General features: G+C 52.8%; 1 protein-coding gene across 3 annotated transcripts in view; it reads left to right on the top strand.

Annotated features, from left to right (window-relative positions):
- The window catches only part of OSBP2 (oxysterol binding protein 2), a 72,457-nt gene that overhangs the window by 17,278 nt on the left and 27,315 nt on the right, over positions 1 to 27,864 (top strand). For 2 of the 3 annotated variants that reach the window (XM_032198945.1, XM_032198944.1), the window contains exon 2: positions 2,220 to 2,428. In XM_032198945.1, the coding sequence (XP_032054836.1) occupies positions 2,220 to 2,428 (209 nt within the window). Of the gene's footprint in view, positions 1 to 2,219; positions 2,429 to 17,827; positions 17,837 to 18,334; positions 18,464 to 27,864 lie in introns of those variants that run through there. The other variant, XM_032198946.1, reaches the window with a different exon arrangement.

Raw genomic sequence — 27,864 nt, 5'->3', positions numbered from 1 at the left:
CTCGTGGTCTCTCTGGGGCAGCTCGCTGCACCCCTGCCTGTGTGATGGATGTGACGCGGAGAAGGAAGCAGCTGGCAAACTGCTCTGAGCTCTTTGGGATCACGGGGAGATGCTCCTGGTGCTGGTGGGCATGGTCTTGTGCATGCCACGCTGTCACTATGAGCTGCTTCATGTGCCTTAGTCAAAGTTTCTGATGCTCAGCAGTCAGTGACTTGTTCAGCTCTGCCAACTCTAAAGATGTGACTTGATGTAAAATGATAGAAAAGCGGTGGCCAGGGATGACCCAGATCAGAATCAGGATCAGAAGGAGAGACCTGGCATTGCCCCGTAAGGAGCAGCACAGGCATCTGCCCAGCTGGGGCACCTCAAATCCAGCAGAGGATGAACCAACCCTTCTGGGAGGGCTGTGCCTCGGCGTGCTGTGCTTCCAGGACAAAGCAGCTGGGTTAAGACAGGGAGGAACAGCGGAGAGGAGATGTTGATGCTGGCAGAGCTTCGTGTGCTGAGGCTCCCTCCAGTCCTGCCACTAAGCCTGGTGGTTTCTTACTGGCCGTGATTTCTCGTGCTGGTGCTGTCCAGGTGAGCATCTGCCCAGAGTGGTGATGCCCCTGTTGAAGGCTGCACGATGCACTCAGCGGCTTCTGATAAGCAAACACCCATGGGTTTTTCTAACAGGCCCCCGTCTTGAGGAGTTAAAGCTAATGATGACAAACTTTGAGGACATTCTTTAGTAAGGACTGTGCTGCTGGCTTGGGGGGAAATAAAGGAGCCATTAGTGGCTGAGAGAAATTCCTGCAGATTCTCTTGGTTCCTCCTGGTACTGCAATTCAGTGAGCAACTGGGCAGTAATGCATTTTGCTGAAATATTAGAAAAATGCATCTAATTATTATCTGACATCTGTCCCATTCCAACAGGTCTTTGTGTCAGGAAAAAAGCTGGAGAGAGGACTCTGGAAATGATTCAGGGCAGGGGCATTGAGGAAAACGTGAGGCTGATTCATCCCATGACAGTGTTGCACTGCTCCCACCTTTCTCCAGCGTGATCCCCTGGGCCTGGGGAGATTGAGGGTTTTTAAGAAACGTCACAGGACCTGGTTCACCTCATGGTGAACACGCTGGGCAAGGTTAACTTGTGCTGGGGCAGAGCTGGACGGGATGGGACGAAACGGTTGGGTGGTAAAAGATGGAGGAGATGCAAAGAGGGTCAAAGGAGACCCTCTGATTTCTTCCTGCTTGCAGATCTGCCTTTTAGCTGCTCCAGGCTGTGTGAGGGGCTGGAGGGATGGGGCTTACGGCATCTGCAGCCCCGGCTGGAAAGCAGGCGGCCCCGTGGGGGTGGGCTGTGTGCCGGGGGTGGGCTGCGTGGGTGCTGCCAGCACCGCTGTGCTGTGGGCTGTGCCTGAGCTGGGTGCTGGGAGGGCTGTGGGACTCACGGGCTGAGCTATTTTAGGTGTCTGTAAGTGCAGCAGTGGGTGGAGAGGCAGTTTCAGGACTACATCAGGCATTTCTCTTTGTACCCGAGTGCCTTTGATACATCTAGTCTCTGCTTAAGAAAAAAAAAGTGCCTTTAGGTGCTGCTGAAAACATGCTAGGGAGTGTTTGGAGCGCTGGCTGTTGGTCTGTGTGCTGTTCCTGCACAGCTCTCGTGCTCTGCAACCAAAGCATCCCTGGGCAGGGGGGCAGCACCCAGCTGGTGCCTGGGATCCGCTGGGCAGGGAAAGCTGGGAAGGGCAAAGAGCGAAATGAATGTGAGATGAGTGATGGTTTCAGCTTTGGTAAAGTGAAAAGAAAAAAGAATACCCATTTCTCCTCGGTTGGCTAAGCTGGGGGTACAACGAGGGTTTGGTTGTTTGGAAAGTTTGGCTCCAGAACAGCCGCCTGCTCTTGGTGCTGATGAAACCTGCTGAAGTGTGCAGCAATTTTGCCTGCAGCAAAGGTGTTTTAACAGCCCCAGAGGAATTATGCCACGCTCGTTTGCTTTACAAATGAAGATCTTCGCGTGCAAGATCTTATCAAACTTGGACAAAAGAGAATGATTGAAGGGAGAGGGTATGGAAAGGCACAAAACTGGAGAGTAATAAAGGTAGGGTAGCAGGGAGAGAGATGAGCAGCAGTGCAAACGAGATGAGAAATGCCCTGGTGGTGCGTGGGTCGGTGGCCATGCCGGGGAGGGTGGGTGCAGAGGGATTCACGCTTCCTTGTCCTCTGTTCCTGTGCAGGACGCAGGCGGAGATGGCCCACACGTGCCGCGGAACCATCAACCTGTCGACGGCCCACATCGACACGGAGGACTCGTGCAACATCGTGCTCTCCAACGGGGGAAGGACGTACCACCTGAAGGCCAACTCGGAAGTGGAGAGGCAGCGCTGGGTCACGGCGCTGGAGCTGGCCAAGGCGAAAGCCATCCGCATGAGGAACAACCAGTCAGGTAGAGCGCGGCTCGGCGTGCGAACGCGCAGCTGGATCCTTGTTAAAAACCTCCCTGTAAAGCAGCCCTTCTGGGCCTGCTAAATTGTGCAGAAACCGTAGCAGACACCGGTTCATATGCGATTAAAAGTAGCTGTCTGTTTCCCAAAGAGTCACGAAGGGTTTTAAGCAATACTGCGTGCGCCGAACGTCTTCTCAGCTGGTCACGCAGCCTTAAGCCAGTCTTTAAAGCCCCCAGGCAATGACTGTAAATTGGGGAAGAGCAAGTGAAAATGAAGTTACAGTGCTGCTTCTCAGAGGTAGGACGGGTGTGCCTTTCTCGGGGAGGCTGGGGTGGTCAGTGTGATGGGGAGTGATGCAGGAGGCACAAAGCACAGCGGTGAGTGGCGCCCTGGGGAGCTCTGATTCACAACAAAATGCCAGAGCAGTGCCTCTCCTGTTCACCCCTACTGTAGGGGAGTGCTGGAGATGAATGATGCATAAATCTAGCTGCCTGTGTATATTCCCTGTCTCCCCTCTGTACACGCTAAGCTCTGGTTTGGTATTTATTAGTGTATATTTAGGACAACTGCATTATGTAAAGCTGTCAAAACCCCATGCGTGCTCCTCCCAAGAGCGTAGTTTTTACTGCTCTGTTGTGTAACAGATCTGATAAGTGCTTAACAAACAATATTTCTGAAATATTTGTGTTCATAACTCTTCTGGGATTCACATTTGGTTTTCTTCCACAAACGAGGATGGCTTCAAATCACAGCAAACAAAACCCATGAATGTATTAAAAAGCCAGCCAGCCAGCCACCCATTTTGCCCTACAAAACCACTCTGCTCTTACCATGAATACTGGAAATCAAACCTTATGCAAGAGAGAAGATGCAGGGAACACCTGCTTTTGTTACATTCTGCTTAAAATGAGAACATTGCTTCATGGTATGGTGAGATATTGGCTGCCCAGCTTGGGGTTGCTTTGGTTTGGTGTTTTTGTAGCGCGTTGCTCTCCTGGTCCGGGGCTGGGGCTTTGGGACATCCATAAATGCTGCTCTGTGGTACTGGCTGCACTGAATATGCATCCGTGGGTAGTGCTCATGAGGCTTCCAGACTTGCCACTGAGGAAGGTTGTGGCTGGGTCAGTGCATCAAGGAAAAAAAAAAAAAACAAAAACCTCTCCTTCCCTAGGGGAAGCGCTGCTGTGTTCAGCAAACCCACGTCGCGTTGCGGCGCGCTCGATGTGACTGCTGGGCACGGCTCTTCTGAGCAGCACTCGGGGCTGCGTGGATGTCTGAGCAGCACCGCCTGATGCTGCCGCCTCATGAAAACACGGAGTCAACAGAAAATTGGTTTGACCGTGTTTCTGGAAGGCAGCGCAGCGGCGTGTGCATCTCCGGGTCGGTGGGACGGTGCTTTGGGATGCCGGCTGCTGAGCGCAGGGTGGGTGCTCTGTGCCTCGCGTCCTGTTTTACAGAGAGCAGCATGGTGCCAGAGCATAACCCGCTCGGCTTGCAGGGAGTGAGCCCCTAGTGCTGGGCTCACGTGGTCTGGCTTTTTGCATAATTAGCCGTCCCACAAGGTCGTCTAGAAGTTGATTAGTGCATGAGCCATTTACTTGTTTCCCATAATGATTTAAGTGTGCTGTGTTCCATGGCACCAGCATCTACAGATTTAATTACAGAAAGCACCGTGAACCCTCTGTCCCGCAGCTCTGTTGTATATGGAAATGCTGATGGGGAATGCAGCTGACTGAGGAGAAGATGGAAACTTCTAGAAACGCTTTTTTGGCCTGGCTGAGCACGGCATCGTGCAGCGTGCTTGCTGTCTGCCGGCCATGCGAGCACTGCTGATCTGGTAGGGAGTTGGAGCTGAGGATTTGCAAGTCCTCTGTGCTGAATGCTCACCCAGCTGATGTTTTGTCCCAGTTAGAGACCTCGTAATTCAGGTGGAGCATGGACGTGTGTCAGGTTGGACAGTTCTGTTCGAGTTCAAGTAAAATTCCTCGTGCTGTGAATGGCACAGAGCCTCGAGCTGCGTGTTTGCAAGCAGAGGGACGAGGCTCTGGCTTTGCTGAAGGAGCCCTCAGATCCTTCAGGCCTGCTCACGTGGGAGTCGTCTTGAGTCAATTCCTCTTGCCCTGAGTGATCCCAGCCCTGTATTTCGGCAGCAATCACCACTCTCTTGCTGCTTTCCTGTGCCCTGGCAGCACCGAGGCACGAGGAGGTGCAACACGTGCAGCTCTTGGCTGCTTCCCCCAAGGGCTTTCTGCTGCTGGCGGTGTAACGGGGTGCAGGTGGTGCTGCTGGGCTCTGCAGGTGCCCAGCTGCTGGGAGAATGTTTTGCTGGATGAAAGCTGCCTTTTTCCCCAGTAGTTTTCTTGAAGTAAACTTACCCAAAAACATTTTTACTGCGAGCGTTGGTGAGCTCGAGCTGTGTGTTGAGAAGAGGTGCTCTTTTCACAGAACGGGTTTTTGTTTCTATTTTTAAGAAATAGCGAACCCTATACCCAAACTGCGAGATGGGAGACATTGCTGCAGATCCAGGGTGTAGCCGGAGGGGATCTGGTTTCCTCTCCATCCAGCGCAGGGCTAGGACTATTTTGGTAAGGCGGCACGAGCTGGGACATGAGCAAATACTCTCAGATGTTACGTGAGAGCTCGATATCCGTGTCTGTCCTCGCTGATGAGAAGCCTGACTGGTGTCACGAGCAGTACCGCGTGGATTAGCAGCAGAAAGCGAGAGCGGAGATGGGTTGCCATCGTCTATCTCTTCTCAATTACAATGTCACACTGAATTCCATTAAAATAAATGCATAACATCACAGAAGGGGCCTGGACACAGCTGAGCAGCTTGCCGCCGTTCATTGAAATCCCAGATTCTTATTTCTAGCTGCATTTGTAAGGGGTTGGTGAACTTTTCTCTCTTCCTTAAGCTCGGTTTTCTCTCTGCAGATGTGGCTTGGAGAGCGTGAGTTAGATTTGGTGACTGTGATCTCTGCCTGGCTTTTGAGGTTGTAAAATACCGTTTCGTTTTAGGGCAGTGTTATGAGGTATGGGGATTAATTCTGTGAAATGGTGAGTGGTTTATTTTCTTGGCTATGTGAGGGAGAGGGTCTTTGGAAAAGCCTGCAAGGGAAGGGTAGAAATCTGCCCCTGGTGGCTTAAACACTGACATTGCCAAAATGAACTCAGGCTGCTTGGTTGCTTGCAGAGGTGAGTTGGTAACTCCTTTTGACCCCCTGCTCTGGGGTTTATAGGAGGAAAAGGTGCATAATTAGCCACTCCAAAGCTTTTCCTCTAACTGCACTAGCGATAGCCTTGGTCTTGTTGCTTGATGAATTTTGTCTGTTTTTTTTTTTTTTTTTTTTCCACTCTTTCCAAGCAATGGGTTTGCTTGCTAAACGCAGTCTGCCTTGGCGATGTGATGCTGCAAAGCATCTGCAACCTTCCCTGCCCAGCTCTGTGAATCGTCCCGTTGTTGACGTCCTCCCTTGCCTCGCAGCGAGCTCCTGCTCCGGTGGCTGTCCCTCGGGTTCCTGCTCCGACTGCAGCCTGACGAGACAATCGCCCTCGTTGTTGGCTGCGTGCTCCCGACGCCAGCTCGCTGGCAGAGCGCTGCTGTTCCCAGCTCCGTCAGTGCCTTTCACAACCACGCTCCCTTTTCCCTTCCTCCTCGGGTGCTGCTCCATCCCGCTCCTTGGGTGCCGTGCTCCCTCGGCTCGCGGGGCACATATTAGGAGGGGTGCTCGCTGCCAGCTCGCCCTTACCTCGCTCTTCTAATTAGCTTCTGATCCGCACAGCCTGGATTTTCCCAGCACTGCCGGCTGCTGTTTGCTCTGCCAGGAGCTGCTGACACGGAAAGTGTGGTTGGCAGCTCTGCTGGGACAGAGCCTTTTTCTTGGGTTTCCCACTCTTAGTTGTCCCTAATCAAGGTTTTGAACTTTGGAGACTCTCAGCCAGTTTTTTCTCCCCCCTTTCAAAAACAGCAAGTGGGATTTCTCTAAGGGTTTCACAGTGGTGCTTGGCCCTTTGGGGTTTTCCATCTGTATTTTCAGTCTCTGGGACGCCCGTGCTGGCCCTCTGCATCTTTCTGGCAGTGTCCATAAAGGACTGATCCCGCTGGCGGTTCCAGTCTGTTCCTGGAGGTAATCCTGCGTGAGCCGTGATGTGTCACTAATGGAGCTGTGCTGATCTGATTTCGGAACATTTATTCTCTGTGAAATAACATTCCGCTGTGCTCATTTAGAAATAATTATGCTCGTTATCAGCTGGGGCCCTGACATCCCGGGTCGGGTGCGGGCTGCGTTCAGAGGATGCCAGCCTCGAGGCACACAAAGCTTTCTGCCGGCCGCGCTTTGCAGCATTGCCAGGGAGCTCTGTGTGTGCTTCTCCTGTCCTCTGTGCTCTCCGGGCTGCTGCCCTGGATTTTCTAACAGTTTGTCCTCACTGCTCAAACCTCACCTTCGGGGAGAGACCGAGACAACCCAACCCTCACCTCCCCAGCATCCACCCCGAGCTGCATTCTGATGGGATCCTCCTTTCTGGTGCCTCTGCCCCACCACGGGCACAATCCGGGGCAGGATCCATCCCTGGCTGTCACCGTGCTCGTGGGCATCTCGCACAGGGCTCTGGGGATGGTGCACAGGAGGTGGCCGTGTCTCTGGATCTCCCGAGGCTGCGTGCTCGGGTGCTTGGCTCCACCAGCAATCGCCCTGAATGGTTTGGAAGCATTGACCCACTTTAAATACGGGTGGATAAAGTAGGTGGCACGAACACATATTGCATGCTCTAAGAAATTGAAAACTGGCAGGAAAAAAAAAAAAAGAAACCCTAGTGATTTATTTGTTTCATTGTTTTTAGAGTGGATCTGATCAGCCTGGGGAATTTCTCTCCACCTGAGCGGTGTGTGGGCTGAGTCAGGGCATCTGCCGATCCCAGAGGAGAGCCCCACAGGGTTTCACAGACCTTGGGATGTGAGGCCTGGGGGGCAAATCCTTCATCGAGTCGGCTGAATTTCTGCAGCTGATGGATCCCTGTAGATGGATGTTCAGCTGAGATTCAGCCCGAAACCTGCACAGCTGGAGGCTGCTTCCCTGCTTTGGGCTGCAGTTCCTGCTTGCTCTGCATCAGATGAAGCTGAGTTTTAAAGCAGCAGAGAGCTTCTGTCTGCACCGTCAGGAAGATAGGGCAATCTTTTAGGATTTTCCTGTGTTTCCCAAGCTAGGAAAGGCCCCCCCCCCCCTTTTTTTTTTTTTACTAACTTATTTTTAATTCTACTGCTCTTTTGTAAGGGAGGGGAAAAAAAAAGTTGTTTTCACCGTGATCTTAAAGGAAAGTCTTGAGTTTTTGCTCCCTGTTTTTGTTTCTGTGAGATCTGCGTGTTTCTCGTTTCCTGATTTATTGGCCTCTCTTCTCCTGCACCCTGGACAAATGCTGCTGCCTCTCGCTGAGGGTGCGTGTGTGATTTGAGGAAGTGTTAATTCCATTGTTTCACGCCTGTCAGCTCTTTGTAAATAAATGCTTCCTTTGTCTAATGCTCAGTGGCCTTTTTGTGGATTGTTTGATTTTACCATTTTCGCACGCTTCCAGGAAAAAAAACAAAAACAAAAACAAATTTATCAAGGGCACTTGTCAAGACTGCAAAGCGAAATCAATAAAACCCAGGAAGTTCATGCACGCATCTTCCTTAATTCACGATGAATTTCCTCACCTGGTGACTGACGAGTGGTGTGTGGTCACTTCCCCAGGCTCGAAACGTCTCCTGCCTGTCCCTTGCCTCCATCAGGATTCGTCCTCCGCCTGCGGGGGGCTTGGATGCGTTTGGGGAGCTTTGCTGTGCCTGAAGGAGCTGCTGCCCTGGTGCTGGTGAGGAGCTGAGTGGCTGGGCACAGAACAAGCCCTTGGGATGGCTCCAAGCTGCTCCCACACAGGTCCCAAAACCCCCAAAGCGCCTGCGGGTTGTGCTGGCTTCTGAGCACGGCTGTGGAGATTGGGATTCAGCGCCTGGTCCTTCTGCCTTGGGTTCATTCGCTGTTGGCTGCTTCTAAGCTGGGTTTTGTCCGTTTGAATGAGGACTTCTTGGTGGGGTTTGGTGCCTGGGGGTGTCAGATCAGCTCGGTGCTGCCCCCAGAGCAGGTTTGGAGGCCTCCTGCTGGTGCTAGGCTATGGGGCTGCACCGGCCACACCAGAGGGATGTGCCCACGTATGTTCTTGATTTCTTCTGCCTTTTCATCTGATTATGGCACACATGAACTCTGTGTGACTGCTGGCCTTGTCACTTGTGTCACTTGTCCCTCCAGGCTGGCTTACTGCGTGTCCTGAGAGCAGGATGGAAACCAGGCTCCTTTGGCTCATGTGCCCAAACAATTCCAGGGTTGTTTTACAACGTGTCTGCCTGCAGGTGAAGCCACGAGCAACGAGCCAGCCCTGGCAGCTGTGAACCTGAGCCGTGCTGCTGAGATCTTGTTCGCAGGCTTCAGAGCAGCTGCTGTTGGGAATTTTGGGATTTTTACTTCATCTGGTGCGGTGGTGAGGTGGCCAGGGCTGCTCCAGCAGGAACCAGCTGCCCCACGGGAAGCTCCCAGCCAGGTTTCCTCTGAAACACCTGGGTGTTGTGTGAGCAGCTCCCAGCTCAGTGCAGGCTGGGTCTTCAAAGCGTGCCTCTGGCCTTGCAGAGCCGCCCTCGTGCTCATCCCTGCTGCTTGTCTCCTCTTCCAGAGTCTGGGCTCCTCACCCTGTTCCCTGCGCTCTGAAAGCTGCTTCTCTGCGCCTGGCAGGAGCGGGAGGGATGTGCTGCTTCATTCGCTGTGCCTGCTAAAATTAGCTTAGTCTGTCATCTTGCTGACTTACAGCTGCAGCTGGGACGCAAGTCGGTGAGGATGCTTCCTTGCTGATCCCCAGGGTCGGGGTTTGCTGGGCCCAGCTCTGATTTAACCTTACCCTTGGACTTCCAGGCCCGATGGCTGATGTCCTGCACCTACAGCAGCTCCTTCATGAGCCCGTGCCCTGTAGGTTCACAAGCAGCAGCTCACCGAGCACAGCATGTGCTGAGCACAGGCTCTACGCTTATTTATAGCAGGTAGGGGCTGGGGGAAGCCTGCGACTGCAGCGAGGAACGAAGCTGGGTCCTTTTTTTTTTTTTTTTTTTTTTCCAGGGAGGATGTGGTGGAGCTGCCTTGTGCTGCAGGTACTGCTGGCATCAGGCGCCCCGAGCAGCGGTGTCTGGAGATGCTTAAATCTGACACCTGGGCTTTTCTGCACCCATCCCATCGGGGGGGCTTTCCTGGTGCTGTTAGTGGCACAGTTCCCACGTGTGGTGGTTTCTCCCTGCTCTGAGCTCTACCACAACCACTCTCTGTCCCCCTTTTTTCCTTCTTTTTTTTTCCTTTTTTCTTTTCCTTCTTATTAAATCTGCTCTCTGAGAGGCCCAACCAACATCACTCACTGGCTTGGCTCAGGCCAGTGGCAGATCCCTTTGGAGCTGGCTGAAACTGGCCCTTATCTAACATTTGGGGCTCGTCTCACAGAGGCCACCCCTGCGGCCCCAGCTACCAAAACCTTACCGCATAAACTCGAGACACTACGTGGGGACACAGTGCCCATGAAGTGGTGACAGGCGTGGCTGTCACTTAAAGGCTCAAAGCAAGCGAGTTGCACCCATAGGTGTTTTTTTTTTAATACCCTGAATGACATAGCAGGGGCTTTTGTGCAAGTGAGAGCGTGCCTTGGACATGGCAAGGGGGAGTGTTTCCAGCTCAGATACGTGGCTCAGTGTATTTCTGTGTTATTAGGCACTTATGATTTGCAAGGGCTGTTTGTTTTGTTTTTTTTTACTGGCACAGAGAAAGGCTATCTGAGGAAAATCAATTTTTCGGTCTGAAAATAATAATTCTAATTAGAAATAAGTCATTCGGGCACGAATGGCTGCGAGGGAGCCTCCTGCTTTGCTTTTTGTCCACCTGAGCGCATCAGCTTCTGCAGCACACCTGCGAAATGGAGAATTAGGTTTGAGCTCAATGTGGGAAGGGAAATGTTTTTATTCTGGGTTAGTCTGGTGGCGCTGCTTTGGTGAATTTCAGTGAATTGGGACTCATGGGGATAGGATCGCAGGTTTGTAGGGGTTGGAAGGGACCTCAAGAGATCATCGGGTCCAACCCCTCTGCCAAAGCAGGGATAGGACCTGACCGCATCAGCGCTCAGGGAGCTGGAGGCTGCCAGGCTGTGCCTGGGGAGCACTGCTCAGGCTCCATCCCTGGGGGACGGGTTGTGTGCCTTGGGATGGGTGAAGAGGCCATTTAGGTGTTCTGCAGTCACTTAGGGCACTGCATCTGCTGCAGGGGCCCAAGGGAATGAGAAACTCCACCAAAATGACCCTAAACCACCTAGAAAAAGGCCGTGGTGGTGGCAGCACGCTGCTCTCCGTGGCCGTAGCCGTGTGGGTGCCGCGGCTGAGGCCCGAGCTGGGTGCTGGCGCTTTGCTGGAGCGATGCAGCGGTGGCAGGATGCCCTCTCCTGGCACATCTCCTCCACGTCTCCTCCACAATCCCCGTGTTCCTATTGCCCGGAGGAGGGCTGGCAGCATGAGGTTCTCGTCACCAAGGATCCCTCATGAGGCTCCTGGAGCTTTTGGGTAAGGGACAGCCCCACAGAGGGACGTGCTGAAGGCGTTTGCTCGCTGTCGTTGCCTTTTCAGCGATCCCTCAGCAGCTCCTCTGCCCAGCCTGTGCTGGCACCTTGTGGTGCTGCACACTCCTGCAGCCCTCCTCCTCTTCCTCCTCTTCCTGGTGCTGAAACCCAGTGCCACACTGCAGCCGCTCATCCCAGCGACCCAGCAGGGTGCTGAGCTTGCCCCGCTCCCCACGGCGGGGATCTGGGGCTGAGAAGGAGCTGCTGAGCCTGCCTGCTGGCATGGATTTGGCTTTGCTCCCCCAGCTCAGTGCTCAGCTCCCTGATTTCAGCATCAGCTCGGTGTGAGAGTGCACCAAGCACGTGTCCAACAAGTGCAGTGGTTGCTGCTTGTGGGGTAATTTCAGGAGAACCAACACAGAGGATTAAAACAGGTGAGCTTTCAGCACACAAGTCCTCGAAACGGATGGGTTGCTTGCATATGTGGTCAGCAGAGTGGGAATTTACCATTCCCAAGGAGTTGAAAAGGTTTTAAGCCAAAATTCTCACCCTAGGAAATGAAAATCAACTCGGTGACAGAATTTAATGCTGCCTTGATCCTCCTTACGGGTGAGGGGACAGAACTGCAGGCTGAGAGGGGGCTGGTGATGCTGCAGGTCCCAGGTGCGTGACAGGGCTGCTGGTAAACGTGCTGGGGGGCATTGGATTTTAGTGGCTTGGTGCCTCCCAGCCCAATCTGCTCCTTCCCAGGGATGGAAGGGGGGTCTCCCAAAAGAGATCCTTGTTTTTGCTGCCTGTAAAGGGACTCAGGCTTTGACATTCTCGCTTTTCAATGTGAAACAGAGTGGGTAGATCCCATCCTGAGCCCATTTTCAGCTACATGGAGCCAGCAGTGATGCGGGATGTCGCCTTGAGCAGACCTGTCCGATGGAAATCAGTTAGCCTTCGAGGGAAAAAAAAAATGACCGTGTGCCCTTTTTGTTGGTACGCCCTTTCTATCGAACTCCTCCTTTTGGAAGCGGTCTCCTTTCTGCTGCTAAAAATCCACATCTCCCTGAAGATCTTGGGCTGGAAACGTGGTGCCAGCCGAGGAGCTCGCAGCCAGCGCTGTGCCAAAGCAGCCTGTGGGCTGTTGTGTCCTCCATGGGCTGGAGGTGCCAGCTCGCCTGCCCTGGCTACTGCTCGTCCCTAATTTGGGACGTGGTGATGGGAAGCTGTCCTCTCAGAGCCCAGCGGAGAGGTGTTATTTAAATCGTTTCATTTAATGCATTTCTTTTTCCACGCTTCCTACCGGCGTGCTGGCAAATGTCCCGGCTGTTTTTAACATACATATTTAATGCCTTTTCTTTTTCTCGGTGAATAGTACTGGAAAAAAGCAGCTGTGGAACTGGACTGTAGCATTGAGCTCCTACCGAAGCCTCAGTACCCCTTTGGGTCTTCCAGATCCTAAAATGCCCAAACAGTTGGACGTGTACTTACTGGTGTTGGCACCGGAGACTGAAACAGCCTGAAAAATATGGAAAATGAGAAGCTCTGAGTGTTGTCAAAGCTGAATTACCCCAAAATCCTGCCATCCGAGGTTATGCTGAGTGCCAAGGCATCAGCAGCGTCGAGCAGCCGGTAGCGGTGCGGTCAGCTGGAGTTAGACCCCACGTTCCTGCTCCCCGTGAGCTTTGTGGCTTTTGGGGTCTGCTGTGGGGCTGAGTGACAAAACCCACTGGAGGCGGCTGTGATTTACATCTCGGCTTCTGAAACTGCTTCTATTTGTTTTTGGTGACTCTGGGATCTCGCTCAGCAGGGTTTTGACCCCCGTGCTTGAAATTCCTGAAAAAAAAGCAACCCAAAATGACCCAAACCGTGCATTTCCTTGCTGTGCCGTACCAGGATCACCTGCGTCCTGCTGCTTTGCCTCGTCCTTGGTTATTTTTTTTTCAACTACTTGTGTATTTCTGATGCTTGGTGATGCGTCACAGTGAATAACTGGAAACAAGCAAAGAATAAAGAGGTGATACTGCCTTGGTATGCCATAAAAAGTTATGAATGTCTGCACTGGTGAGGATTTAGCTTTATTGTCAATTCCTATTTTTTTCTTGTGGCGAGCAGCAAGGTTTTATCTGCCCGTAGCAGCTCTGGTTGGGGCACAGTGTGTTCCCTGGAGGGGAAGAGGAACTTGGCCTTGTTGGATGTGTGTTTGCACGTGTGTGTGGTTTGGAGGAACAGCTCAGAAATCGGGGCTTGTTGCTGTGCACTTCATCTCCTGACTGGTGGACGTCTGCTTTAGGGAAAGAAGCTGTAGGAGCGCATGGTTTAAGCTGAGAAGTTTCCTGGAATGGTTGAGTGGCACAAGCAAAGGGACTGGAGCTCATCTGATAAAGCTTGCGCTGTTTTAAGGAAGCATCTGGGTTAAAAAACAAAACAAAACAAACACCAACAACCAGAAATGGAAAATAAATGCTGTTTTGTTTCCTGGGTGCCTTCCTGATGCTGAGATTCGAGAGCAATGAGCAGTAACTGATCAACCATTCAGAACGGTATTACTCCTCATTTTCTTGTTTGCTTTATCACGCCTGGGAAACCTTAAAAGCAGAACGATGATGTGAACACAAACTGCAAGTTTCGGGGCACTGCCAGTTGTTCCGTGCGTTTCTCAGCGAGTGGTGCTGGTTTGATGCTGCAGTGACACCTGGGGGTGAGCGCTGTGTTCCCCGGGTAGCTTTTTGCTGTCAGCTTTAAAATTACCGTGGAAAAAGAGGTTCTGAGGCTTTTTCAGCGAGCGAGTAAAAAGTCTTGTGTGCTGTAGGTGCACAGCGATGCTCACACAGCAGCGTGTCGTTCCAGCATATGGGGGATTTTGGACATGTTGGGCCAGAATGCTTCAAGGAGACAAATTTTTAAAGCCATTCCTTGGGAAGAGGCAAGATGTTTTGTTTCCAGGGGTGGTTTTCTGTGTATTTTAATCCTCCTGTCAGGCTCTGCAATGTGAGAGGATGAACAGCAGCTTGGGGTAGCTCAGACACGGGGTCCCACCCGTTCCATTTCTGCGCGTTCTGCGTTAGCCCCCTCTGAGCCCTGTGCGAGTTGTTCCTCGCCGCCCTTGATGCGAGCGCTGAGAGGAGCAGAATCGGGCTAAAGGAGCAGAAATGCAAACAGACGAGCTGCGCATAAAACGCGTTTGTTAACAGTTTGTTTCCTGCCTAGATGCCAGGCTGCGACGTGGTGACAGAGAGCCGGGGTTGAGCCGTACGTGGGCAGAGCCATCAGCGCCTTAATGCAAGGTCCGCACGCTAACTGTTCCAGCTGTTTGCACCAGGAGGTTATTTCCATCACTCTTTCTATCCATCTCCAGGGCAAATTGCATGGGTGTTGTTCGTAACATAATAGCATTGGGAGCACACAAACCCACCTCAACCCACTGTAAGCCTGTGGGTGTCTTCTCTCCGTCCAGCAGCGCTTCTTGAGTGAAATAAGCTAAAGGGAGGAAGGAACAAAATGTAAAGCAGCAGCAGATCCTTGGGCAGAGCCAAAGAAAGGGCTCCCGGGGGTCTGTTTCCTCCTGCATCACCTTGAGTGAGGGTTGTGCTCTCGCTTCTGGGTGTCCTGGTGTGACCTCAGCAGCCCAGGAGCAGCGGGATGGGGCTGAGGATCCAGCAGCGCTGATGGTGAGGGGCTGGGGAACCCCAGCACCAGATGCAGAGGTGAGGTTGCTTTTCAGGTGTTATTAAGAATGAGCTTGTGGCAGAAGTGCAAAATAATTCCTTGTGGAAAGAAGAGGAATGAGAAAGTCTAAAGAGCCAGAGGAGCAAAGCTGCCGTGTCCATCTGTGTACATAGTGTGCATCTTGTATTCCTCTTTACTTTTTAATTCTGAAATAACTTTTTCTTTGATGCGCAGTACTTGTGAGAAAGTGCAACAGGAGGTATTGTGTTACCTGGTTGGCAGGACAAAGTTTTAAAATGCTAATTGTGTTTTCCTTTTGAAAGCCTGAGGATTTTCTTGCTGCGTAGGCATGGCACAAGTGACTTCTAGGAGTGAGGATGGGAACGGCGGCAGGAGTCAGAAGAGGTGTTGGAAGTTGGTGAGTTGTCTGATATCAGTAAGGTGAAATTTAGTAAAGCCAGGAGAAATGTAATGAGGGAAAAGAGAAAGAAAGAAGTAGTAATTAAAAAAAAAAAAAAAAGACAAGGAAGGGGATTCCAGAGGTGTTACTGGTGTTTTCAAACACGCTGAAGGTTTTTGCGTGGGAGAAAGGCAACCAATTCTCTCTCATGGCTGCAGGGGGCAGAGGCAGCCCCGTTGGTGTGCAGCAGCAGGTCCCTGGGCTGGAGAAGGGTTTGAAGTGAGGGCTTGGGATTTGGCAGGGCGCCTGTCTTTGTGTGGCTTTTGTCCCTCTGAAAAAGCAAATCTGCCCAGCGCGCTCCAGAGGAGGGCTGTGAAAAGGGGCTTGTGTGGGCTTATCCCTTAGAAAGCCTGAAGCCAGAACAGCTGAAATCCCCACGCCTCTGTCTCCTGTCCTGTTCCTCTGGGTGCGGGGCGGCTGATGGCAACGCTGCCATCCCCAGGCGACCCCGATGTGCCAGACCGTGGCTGCCGGTGCACACCGAGGCGATATGGAGCATACCGAGGTGGATATGGAGCCTGCAGGGCCCCTGCTGGCTTCACTTGGAGCTGCGTGGTGCTGATCTTTGATGTTCATCTTCGGTGCTACATCCCCAGCCCATCCCGAGCGCTGCCTGAGGAAGAGGGGCTGTGGAAACGCCGTCCGGAGCTGTGCAAGTGCGGACCACTGTGACGTGAGGGAGTCGGGCCACTTCAATTTTGGTGCTTGTGGCTCGAGTGGCTGTGCTCCTTTCTGTGCGTGTAGTACGTCTGGAAGGGCTTTACCACTGTTTGGTGGAAACCTGAAGGTTGTTGATGCACCTCAACATCAGAGGTGGTTACCCCCCACACCTCTTCCACCGTGCTGTCTCTGTCCTGTGCCAGACACGAGCTGCCGGACCTGCAGTATTTCTGATGGGCTAACGAATGAGCTGGAGTCGAGTTGGTTTTGTGCAACTAATCCTATTAGAGCTCTGGATTTTTTTTTTTTAATTCATCTGATATTTCTAGTGGTTGCTTTTGTAAATAGATGTAGTGATGTGGAAGGATTAAGGGCTATGGATGCTTCCAGGATAGGTGAATAATGATGACAAATGGAGATGCTGAAGTACATAGCCCCTGGTGTCTGGTTGTTTTGGGTGTTAGCGGGCACATTCAGGTAAAGAATTCCTTCAAGGTTTTGAATTTCATCCAACTAGGATGAAGGGGTCAGGCTAACAGCAAAACTGCCTTCATCAGCCCAGCTTTGCTGTGAGGGAAGCTGAACGTAGAGCCATGGCGGTGGGAAGTGCCAGCAGGAGGTGAGTGTTCCCCTCCTGCCACCACCCTGGTCCGCCTGGGCTCACCCATGCCCACTGCCACCTTCTGCTGCACGCAAAACCAGGCACCTAATTCAGGTCCTTTGGGTGTTGCTCACGGAAAGCGAGCGAGCAGGAATTCCGCCTTGACGTGCGGCATTTCCCAGGTGCTTTTTGCTGAGCCAGGGACCAAGGCTTTTATTTGGTAACTTAGTTTTGAACAGAGTGAATTAAATGCAGGGATTAATCTGCAATCTGCTTTTAAGCATGGAACTTGCTTAGAAGTTTTAAGACTAATTCTTCAAGCATTCAGGTGTGTAGCTCTGCGGCTGTGACTTAACTATTTGCAGGAGGAGGCTCGTGGCAGCTGGCAGAAGAGATGCAGAGCTGATTATAAAGCTTCAGTAACCTCAAGCTGATGGGAAGTATCTTATCTCTGCTTTCCACAATCCCCCCTTGCAGTTTCTGCCACGGGATTATAACGAATTTGTGCTTAAGTCACCCCTAGAGCAAGGGGGTTGCTTACAGGAGCACAGCAGGAGGAGTGTTGTGGTGTAACGAGCTGGGGTGCGCGGCTGCCCGTGGCAAGGAAAAGGTTTTGGTGGGGTCAGGCACGTGTGCCAGAGCCTGACAGTGGCCCTGACCTGCCAGGGAATGCCCTGGGGTAACGGGGGGCTGGGGGGCTGTAGGAAGTCCCAGCTCTGCTGCGGATAGGTGTGTACACGAGCTACTGCCAGGAGTTCAGACACGTGTGTCCGTGTGGGCATGGAGCTGTCCAGGAGGCTCTCCGTGGCTGTATGTATGTGGTGGCTGTGCTCTTCATGTCAAACCACGGATCCCAGCTCCATCTGGTTCTTGGATCCCATAGCAGAAGCAGGAGTGCTCGTTAGGAGCTAGATCCCATCAAGGCCCTCTAATTAAGAGTTGCTGTCCCTGTGTTGCTTGTGGGTTTTCCCTTGAAAAACGGCTGGTTCTTAGCCAATGCAGATGGATGCGTATGTTGGGTAAGCACACGAAATTACACATTGCAGCGTGTGTGTGTTGCCAGCTTTATTTCTCCCTTGAGTGTGCAGCGTGTGCTGAGAGCTTCATTTTCCAGATTTTGCCTTCTTTTCACCCAGATTGCCTTGAAAGTCTTGGCAAGCTCTCGGTGCGTGCCCAGGTCCCTGTGGCCGTGCCGTGCCGGTTTGAAGGCTCGCGGTGCCGCGCTGGCTGCAGCTCCTCGTGCCGCTGATTTGTGCCGCATTTTGCCTCTGGACCTGCCCCTGGGACCAGTAAAATATTAAAGGCTGGGAAAATCCAATCCTGCTGCAGCAGAGGGGCGAGAAAACGGCCGTCAGGGAGGCGTGCGTGCAAACCGTGGAGGTTTTATTATGGGGCTCTCGGGGTGATCCGAAACGGAGCTGCGTGAGTAAAATGTATAATGAAAGTTCTTAGAAAAATGAAGGAATTCTGGTGTATATTTTAAGCGAGCGTCCTAAAAATAACCTCCAGTAGCGTTTAAAGGGACAAGCTTCCAAATATCATCCTCTGCACAGAACAGCATCCCTTTGGTTTTTGGACTGCATCTCCCGCAGCCTGCTGTGCATCGTTCCGGAGACGGCCGCGGTGAATCCCGCCCTTGCTGCTACCCGGGGCCGAATTTTCCCCCTTTTTGGGGAGGAGGATGCCTCTTCCTGGCAGAGATGGAGTTAAGGGCTGCTGTGTGTACTGAAGCCAGCAGTGGTGCATGCCGGTACCACGGGGTCTGGTGGCTGCTGCGAGCCGGTGCCGTAGTGCTCTGCTGTCAGCGTGGGGCGAGAAGTGGCCATGTGAGACGTGGGGCTGAATAAGGACGATCGCTGAATCAGGACAGTTTCTTCTCTTTTTTTATTATTATTTTTTTTTTCCTCCTCCGTCCTGAAGCTAACGGCCATGCAGCGTGTAGCCTCCGCGAGCGCAGCCCCGCTCTGGGCATGAAGGGCCGGAGCTGCTGGGAGTCAGGATCCGTCCGTTCCTTCTGCAACTCCGCCTGCCTCAACAAGTTCCCCAAGGGTCAGTGGCCATCCCGGCATGGTGGGGAGGGATGGGAGGGGGACACCGTGGTGTGGCAGAGCCCCTGGGAGCTGTGGGGACAGCGGTCTGCAGGGCTGCAGCCCTGGGGTCTGTGCGTCCTGGAGCGAGACCTCCCCTTGCTTTTGGAAGGGGCTGTCAGGGAGGGCGTGCTGCACCCTGGTCTGTTTGGGGTTAAATTGTAAGAGATTTTGCTCATGTTGTGCGCTTTAAACATCAAAAAGAATTGATTTGTTTGTGGTGTCAAGTTAATTCCTGCCACAGACGGCCTGGCCAGCCTTATTACTTGGTTTCAGCAAATCAGACAGGTTTGCTTTGGTCTAGGAGAAACTTTGCAGCTAAGACAAAACGAGACCACTTGTGTGCAGCCAGTGCTTCGGCATCTCGCAGCTCGCCAGCCAGAAGTGTCCTGCGGGTGTCCCTGTGTCAGCATCACCTGCTGCTGGGCAGCCGGGAGCCACCTGGTGCTACTGGGACCCGTGCTCATCTCCCCGCCTTCTCCTGGACTCATTTCAGCTGCGGTGTGAGCGTGGGGGGTTCTCTGGAGCTCCGCCAGGATCAGCTTTGGGTTTGTGCTGCTGGGGGAAGCTGGGGTGACTCTCAGTATGAGCCTGAAGTGTGAGCCTGATCTGGTGAACCTGGGCTTCCTTTGGGGGTTCGTAAAGAACCGGGCACCTCTGGAGAGACGTTTGCTTCCTTCTGAGATAGGTGCTGGGGTTGTGGGCAGCTTGCCCTGTGCGTGCTGGTGTTTCGCTGCTGACCACAAGGAAGCCCCAGGACTTGCTCAGCCTTGGAATTTCTGTTCCTGGCTATCAGAAGAGAGGTGAGGTGTCATCTCGTCTTTGGTAGCTACAGGTGGTTAGGCTCACCGCTTCCTTACTGCAAATGCTGGCCCCGTTTTATTTTTATTAACGCACAGTGGGAAGGTGGCTGCAGAGCGCTGCACAGCATCAGCCTCCCCTTGGTGTGGTCCCTGCTCGTGGAGGTGTCTCTGTCCTGCTCCCAAGCCTCATTTCACAGTAAGTTATTTTGCCTAAACGTAATTCCCTTTAAAAAAAAGGCATGGAAGGGAGAGATGCAAATAGGTCAGATCAAAATCCTGGCATTTGAGGATTTACAGCAGTCTTCAGGCAGATGACAAAAAAGGTGTTTTGTTGTTTTTTATTAATCAAATCCAGATTGTCCCCTCCTTTCCTTTGGTTTTCCTCTCCAGCTGATGACGTGAGGACTGGCAGAGCTCAGGTGCGTGCGCCTGCTTTGTGTAAGTTGGCTCCAGTGGGGAGCAAAGTGCCTTAAGCCCAAATGAGACTCGTGTCCATCCCCAGGGCGCTTGCAGCAGCTGGGCATCCTCACGGTCTTCTGGGCACGTGGATCACAGGACAGCACATGCGAGATGTGAACCGGGTTGTATTAAACGTGCAAAATGCCCACGTGGTGCCTGACAGCCTCGGGTTGCAGGGGAGTGCTGCACAGGCAGGTGGTGAAGGAGAACCGGGAGAAAAATGCAGATATTGGCGTGGTTTAGCAACAAAAGCTGAACCCCAAAGGCTAGAAAACACTGGCTGTTCAAATTAATTTGCTGTAAAGATGTAATGTGCAGGCTGTGCAGTGAAGGAGTCCCTGGTAGGCTGGTTCTGCTTGGAAAAGGCAATGCTTTCTCCCAAAGTGAAGATATTTCTCAAGGATCCCTTGCTTCTCACTTAAAAATCATTGTATTGTAATAGCTGTTTTCTACAAAAAAAAAAAAATAGAAAGGCTTTAACTCTGTTTGTCTCGCTGAAAAGGAGCCGTTTGAGGTACGATTAAAATGCTGATGGCTTCTAATGAGACCAGAGACCTTTTGGGGGCAGGAGATGCCTTCCGAGCAGTGGTTTCTGCTGGGTGTCCCTTGTGTCTGCAAGGCAAAACCAACGCAGACCTTGCAGAGACACAGAAGGAGGTGGAAATGGAAGCAAGGAGATGTTCAGCGCTCTTCTCCATTCGTGTCTTGATCCTGTTCCATTAGAGCCATGGGGATTGTGGCTTGGCTTTGGTGACATCGGCCAGATCGAGCTGGGAGCACTGAGGCGCCGAGCACCTTGTGCTGCGCCACGGGAAAGGTGACTGCCTTGCACAGACGCCTTGTGCTCTTTACAGCACAATCCAGCTTCCAAGGAAAGCTGCAGCAGAAACGGCCCTGCCGGGTCCTTTTGGAGCATTTGGTGACCCTGCTCTGAAATGTCAGCAGGAGCAGCCTGCCGTTAGCACTCGGTGAGGACACGGGCGGTCTCCTGACGGAGGTCAGGTCCTGGGCTGCTGCCGCCTGCACGCTGCTGGCCGGGCTCGTGGCACACACACACAGGTCAGTCACTTCTAACCAGGGCATAAGCTAAATGCAGGAAGGACACTTCTACAGCTGCACAGCAGTTTGTTTATTTTATGGCTGAGCTAGAAGCTGCTTCGACAGCTGTTTAGGACTGGTGCGCAGATCCCTCTTGCTATGGAAGTAAGGCTGCGTTGATGGCCACATGCAGGTGGCCAGCAGGAAGCAGTGCTGTACTCGCTTGGTGATGGACAGCGCTGTAGCCTGCTTCCAAAAGCAGAAGTGTTGATTCAGCCTTCTTCCAGATTTATTTAGAAATCTCCTCGGGAGGCTGTTGTGGGAGAGTTACGACACCTCTTTCCTTGGCATAGCCAGCCAAGAGCAGATGAAGCCAAAAATAGGCAGCAATATCTGATACCTGACGTGTGAAATTCACAGGCATGTCTCCATACCACTTCCCTATGCGATGGAGTCTCTCTGGGTAGCACGTTTGCTGGAAAGGCATCTCACTGAGGTGTCAAGGCACAAGGAGATGACAAATCCCCTGTTGCTTCCCTCTGAATGACCCCAGAAGGGTGATTCTCCCCTTCTTCTTGTGAGACCCCACCTGGGGCCCTGTGTTCAGCTCGCGGCCCCCAGCACAAGGAGGACAAGGACCTGTTGGAGAGAGTCCAGAGGAGGCCACGAGGATGATCAACGGGCTGGAGCAGCTCTCCTATGAAGACAGGCTGTGGACATTGGTATTGTTCAGCCTGCAGAAGAGAAGGCTCCGGGGAGACCTCATAGAGGCCTTCCAGTGCCTAAAGGGGGCTACAAGAAAGCAGAAGAGGGACTCTCTGCCCCTTTCCCGTTCATTTATAACCACCGTGGAGATCTCTTCCTGCACTCGTGCGCGTGGCGTGGAGGTGCCCGAGGGCGCACAGGTGCCGGCGGAGATGTGTGAGCTCCTGGTGCCAGAGCCTCACAGTGCCAGGCAGGAGATGTTCTCCTCGCCAGAGCTAATCAGCAGCAGCCACTAACAATGTGGGCTTATTAGCTGTGTCTTCCACACAAAGAGTAATTAGGGAGGAAGTGGCCGTCTTGACAGCCTGGTGCTGTAATTAGGGACTGGAAACGGTTTCTAGAACTGGAAGGAGCGGAGATGAACCCTGAGCTCCATCCACGTGGATCTGCAAATAGAGGCCCCGCGTACAGCCCAAATGGATTTATTTTTTGCTTCCTTACTGACGAGGCTGAAGGCCAGCACAGCACTTCTGGGGGAGAAGATGCTGCGTCAGTGAACTGCCTGGCTCTGCGGGCGTGCAGTTCCTGGCCAAACACGGATCGGGGGCAGACGATGGAGGAGCAATTCCAGGGGCAAATTGCTGGTTTAGAGGATGTATTTCCACTAAGTCCTCGATAGTAACTGCTGTGTGGAGAGTAGCATGCGGCCAAACATTAGTGAGCCACTGCCCTTCCTGCCTTGTAGTCCAGTGGAGATGAAATTATTGCTGCTGTGCCCGTAGTTCATGGGATTAAAACTGGCTTCACGCTCACTCATCCAGCAGAAAACTAACCAGGCCACAAGGTGGAAGGATGCAGAGTGGGGTTTGGTGAGTAATGCGGGCTCGTTGCAGGGGTGGACAAACCCTGAGGAGCCTCAAGCCCTCGGTTAAAGGGCGCTGTGCCTCACTCCTTCCCAGAAGGGAACCGACGATGGGACAAGGTCACCGAAGGCAGTGATGGGCAGAGCAGCTCCGATGGGGTCTGGAGCTGGCTGGGTCAGCATCCAGCCCTGAGGGGACAGCTTGCTTTGCTCCTTCCAGCTCACGGGTAATGCCCTCGCCCCTTACCCAAGCAGTGCGTGGCTGCAGGGCTGGGTTCTGCCTGGAGGCAGCGAGCGTGGCTGAGCTGGGAGCACTTCGGATGCACCTCTTCTGAACAAAACCCCAAAGCACTGCAGCACGGGGCTGGGAAGGTCTCTCCATCACAAAGAGAGCATTTAATGGCTGAATTCTTCACGCCTGTGCCAAGCTGGCAGGTGACGCGGTACAGCAGGTTCTTGCAGGTGTTCCTGGCTGCTTAGGGCACGTTCCTGTGCTGGCTGCATTCCTCACCTTCAAAATATAAAGCCTCACGCTGGAACTGAAGACAGAAACCTGCTCCAGGAGACAGAGGTGTTGGAGGCAGGCCCAGATAGTGCCGTGATGTCTGGCGAAGCCTCCTGGAGCCCCTTGCACTGGCTTTGCATCAGGTCATCGAGGGCACCAGCAAGAAAGACTCTGCCCTCTTTATGGGTTATTATTTTCTGATAAGACCAGAGGGTTTGGAAAGCTTTGGAAAACATTTTCTGTCTCCTGGACTCTTTCCTTCAAGCAGCTCTGCCTGTCCCCTGCAGCAGCACCGAGGCGATGGCACCCGCAGATGTGAAAGATGGAGAGGCAGCTGAGAACAGATTGCTTTCGTTGCACCTTGCAAGCTTCTGGAGCGTCACCTTGCTGCTGAGGCTCTGTCAGGAGGGACCCCAGGTTGGCAGTTGGCTCAGGGGGTGGCAGAGAGGCTCCGACCACAGCCACAGGGATGCTGAGCGCTGTCACTTGCTTTGAGCCCTGCCCGTGATTTGTCACCGAGCGGGACTGATGAAATTCTCTTTCTGTTTGTAGGAAGCGAGCTCTTAGGGCTGTTCGCCCATTCATGATTTTTCTTTTGCCCCCCCCTTGAGGGTGCTTTGTTCCCTGCCTGCCCTGCAGTGTTTGGGAAGACTCGCTGCCCAGAAAGCAGAGAGAAGAAGGGAGGAGGAAGGGAAGGCAGCAGAGCTGCCCGGGTGCAAGCTGCCGTGTGCCTGCGCTCTGTGCCGCAGCCTCCTCAGAGGTGGTGTTTTAATCTCTCAGTGATATTTAGCAGAAACACGAAGCTTTAGAAAGGAAATAGGTGCTTCCTCTTCATGCCACTGCCCTGGCGCATCGTGCACTCAGTGTTGGAGCAGGAGTGGCTCGGGTGCGGTGCCGCGCAACCCCCTCACCGCTACCTGCAGCTTTGCTGCGTTCCTCGCTCGGTGAAAGGTCTCTTGGGTGAAATTCTGTATTTTTCACCCTTTTGCAGTCTGTTGCTTGTTCTTTATTAAGGGACTAATAAAAGCTTTGTCTTTCCTTCCAGTTCAAAGCCTTACAAAGTCTGTCCTGGCAGCCCAGTGCTCGCAGCGAGGCTGGTGGAGGTGTGTGCTGCGGGGCGTAGCCGTGCCTGCTTGTGAGTACTGCAGGAACAGGGCTTGAAACCAAAAGCAGGAGCAGTGGGAAGAGGGCTCAGGTCGGACTCCTCGGGACCGCTCGTGAGCTGCTTTCACCCTCTCTGTGCCTGGGGCTCTCCGTTACGTGGGGGCAGTGGAGCAAAGGGGCTGAGAGATTTCCAGGTCGCTCACATCCCTCTGTTTCCACTGACCCTTCCTGACCTGTGTGGAACTGGAAGAAGGTGGGTAACTGACACCAGCTCTGATCCTCTTACACACGGGTAAGCTGAGCAAAGGTGGCTCAGGCAGATGTAAACACGCATAAGGGCACGCGTTAATGGGTCGGTGTTCGTGTCGCGCCTCCTGGTAGCTCAGCCTGGGTAGCTCTGTGATGGTTTCTCCAAAATCTTTGCTTGTGCAACCAGCTGAGCTTACAAGTCTGTAGGGACACAACTGTGCGGGATGTGCGTTATCCATTTGGCATTTGGCAGGAAAAAAGCTCGTCCTTTCCTGAGCTGCTCCAGACAGCGCTGCAGAAGCAGAGGTTTCAGGACGGGCTGTGTCGCTGGGGTGAGCAGTTTGAAGCCCCCGGGGTTGACAAATTTTCCTGCCCTATTCCCGGTCCTGCTGCGGCCACGGTTCCACGGGGACAGTGCTGCCACAGCCCCGTGACCTCCTCCTTGCTTCCGTTTGCATCGCTGCTCCCCTCCCGGGAGCACGGTCCCCTGTCACTTCGTTCATGTTACTGAGGGCTGGCGGGGAAGGAGAGAGCTGACGGGAGCGTCGGAGCGTCCTCTGTCCATCTCCAACCGGCTTTGGGAAGAAGAGAGAGCCTGGGGCAGGCTGTGTTTTCCCTGCTGACAGGAGACGGCCAGAAAAAGACTTCTTTTTTTAAAAAAAATTATTATTTTAATTAACACCCAGCTGTGCTGCCAGCAGTGTTCCCCATTTCTTCCACTCCTGGGTGCGAGGAGGAGAGGCTGCTCCTCACAGCAGCTCTGCTCCTTGCTCTGCTGAAATTGTAGCCAGGCCTGCGGCTGGAAAACATCTGAACATCATTAAAAATGTACATTTGGTGACGTGCTTGGAGGCTACCCGAGACCTTGGGTGGTTTTAAATAGCTGCGTGCAGGGCGCTGGGGAAGAGGAGGCAGGGATGGGAGCCAGGGCACCCCCACGCTGTGGTGGGGCAAGGCCTGGCGACCCGTGGGTATGCGGAGGGAGCTTTCCAGTGGGTTTTCATCTCAAAATAAAACCTCACAAAACAAAACAAGCCAACCCCAGTGGTGATTTTGCTGATCTGCTGGAATCCTGTCCACCTCTGCAACGGGGCTCCTGTCCCCTTGCTGGGGGCAACGCCGGGCTGCGGGAGTGGTGTAAATTCCAGACAGGTGTGATTAAATAACAAAGTTTGGATGTTTTTTTTCCCCACGTGCTTTGTTGGTCAGTTCGACAAGAGCAAACGATGCTCACTTATTTATGACAACGCTGTTTGTGTGGCTGAGTGTTCAGCAGCCGGCTTGGCGATAGTCCTGAAGCCTTGGGGAGCACCAGTCCTCCCTGCAGAGCTGTCTCGGGTTGTGTGTTGGTTGTGAGCTTGGAGATTACCTGGAAATTAGAGCAAGGATGCTTTAGTAAAGTGTAAATTAGTAACGAGCGTCTTGACACAGATCTTGTTGGCCCGAGACTGATTATGGGTCACGGAGGTTTTCGCTTCCGTGTTGCTGATAGGAATTTAGCCCAAGAGTGGGGGTGCTCTGATGTGCATTTGGTAGATTTGGGATTTGGTAGAGCCCCGTGAGCAGGCATCTGAGCAACTTGGTCCATCCATCCAGGGGTGCTGGGGCTGGCAGGGCCATCCCGGCCAGTTGTTCAGGTGTGGATGAAGCAAAGCAGCAGCCTCTGGGGACCACAATTAGCGGTGTTGCAGACGAGGAGGCAGGCGGTAACACAGCAAAGCAGAGCGTTGTGCCCTGAGCTGGCCCCGCTGCTCAGGTCAGTACGCAGTGTGTCGATGCTGTTCCCAGTTGTATAACGAAAATTTTCTATTTTTATCAGGCCTTTTTTTTTTTTTCTTTTTTTTCTTTCCTGGTGATGTGATGTGCAGTGTGAGCAGACAATTTCTTGGTAATGAATGGTTATTTCCCTGTAATCACACCTTCACAACCGTTCCTTTTTTTTTTTTTTTCTTTTCATTTTTATTCAGAACCGGCTGTTGGGGACAGGAAGGGGCATTTGGCTGTGCCCGACGCAGCCAACTTGCCACTGCTGGAACAATAGCATCAGCTGTGGGTTTGTTTTCATCTCCAGTTGTGCTCCCTGCCAGCTCTGCTCTTAGGGATGTTCAGCTCTGGTTCAGCAGGTCCAAGCTCAGCCAGGTGGTTCTGGTGGCTGCTGGCACTTTCCTCTGGCAATGGAGAGCGGGCCCTCAACCTGCCTCCTCCTAAAGCAAGCGTGCCACGATCTGCTTGCAAAGAAAGTCCTCCTGGCTTCTCTGGAAGAGAGTTTTGGGGAGCTTTTTAAGAAATCTGCTTTGAAGACACCTGAGGAGGAGCCCCCGCAGGAACAGGGAGTCTGGGCGGTGCTGCCACCCATGGGGGACCCGTGCTGGAGCAGTTTGCTGCTGGGGATGGACCCCGTGGGATGGAGCCGTGCGGGAGCATTTTTGAAGAGCTGCCTGTGGGCAGCCCCCACAGGCTCCGTTTGGGAAGGACGGCATCCCGTGGGAGGGACCCCACGAGGAGCAGGGGCAGAGAGGGACCATGAAGGAGCAACAGGGAGAGAAGGTGGAAGAAGGAGGATGGAGGGGGAGGTGTTTTTAGTTAGTTTTCTTTGTTTCTCACTGCTCTAGCGTGTTAGTGATAGGTACTGAATTACATTCATCTCCCTGTGCTGAGCCTGTTTTGCCCGTGACAATGTTGTGGAGTGCTCCTTGTCCTTACCTCAACCCCTTAGCCCTCTTCATCATATTTTCTCCCCATTTCTCTCTGAGGAGGGGGGACAGAAAGTGATTGTAGTGGAGCTCAGCTGAGTAAAAGCCCCACATGCAGTAACTGAGGCTCTTGGCTTCTTCTCCATTCTGTTGTGGACACGGAGAACAGATCATTCCCTTCTGCTCTGCAGAAATTGTATTTCGGTCTCTCTGCAGGTTGTTTTCCAGCCCTGCTATCGTTTGCATGGATGGCTTTTTACGGTCACATCTGTTTTTGGAGTGCAGAATCCCAAACTGGGCACGGGCTGGTGGGGACTGATCGGAAAGCGCGGCACGTGTCTCAGATAGCACTGCTCTGCCCATGGAACCCTGAATTTATTCACTTTTTTTAGCTCACTTTAAAATCCTTTATTGCAGTGCCTGCTGGATTTATAGCCAGCTGCGATTGCTGGCTCCTTTTTCGTGCAGTATCTGCTGGGTTGGTGCTCTCTAGCTGGGGTAGTGTGGCATCCTGCTTTTATCACGTCCTGTATTTCAGTCGCTGTTTCTGCACTGTCTCCACACTCTTTTGAGCTTAAACCCTGTCTTGCTATGTGTTCTCAGCCCATCTTTGTTGCCTGACTTAGTGGTGTGTTGGAGTTGTTTAGGTGATGGGGTAATCAGACAATCCCATATGTGCCGGAAAGAGAGAATGACGGCAAGCCAGAGAGAGCACAGCATTTGCTGCCCAGAGTTATTGACTGGTAACATCATCGTTTTCTAATTGCAGCAATAAAATTTTTGATGGCTGGACTGCAGTCATCGTTATAAAAATACTTTGTGCTTTCCCAGTGCTTTTCTTTCAAAACAGCAGAGATCCTTCCCGTGCATTAATGGGCTGCATTGCCCGCTCTCCGTGCAGGCTGGTACTTGAACGCTGCACAGGAAAGGGAGCAGAGAACATCA

This window comes from Aythya fuligula, chromosome 17 (genome assembly GCF_009819795.1).
Source record: "Aythya fuligula isolate bAytFul2 chromosome 17, bAytFul2.pri, whole genome shotgun sequence".
NCBI lineage: Eukaryota > Metazoa > Chordata > Aves > Anseriformes > Anatidae > Aythya > Aythya fuligula.
The sequence above is the reverse complement of the archived record's forward strand: the minus strand, read 5'-3'. Positions and strand labels throughout refer to the sequence as shown.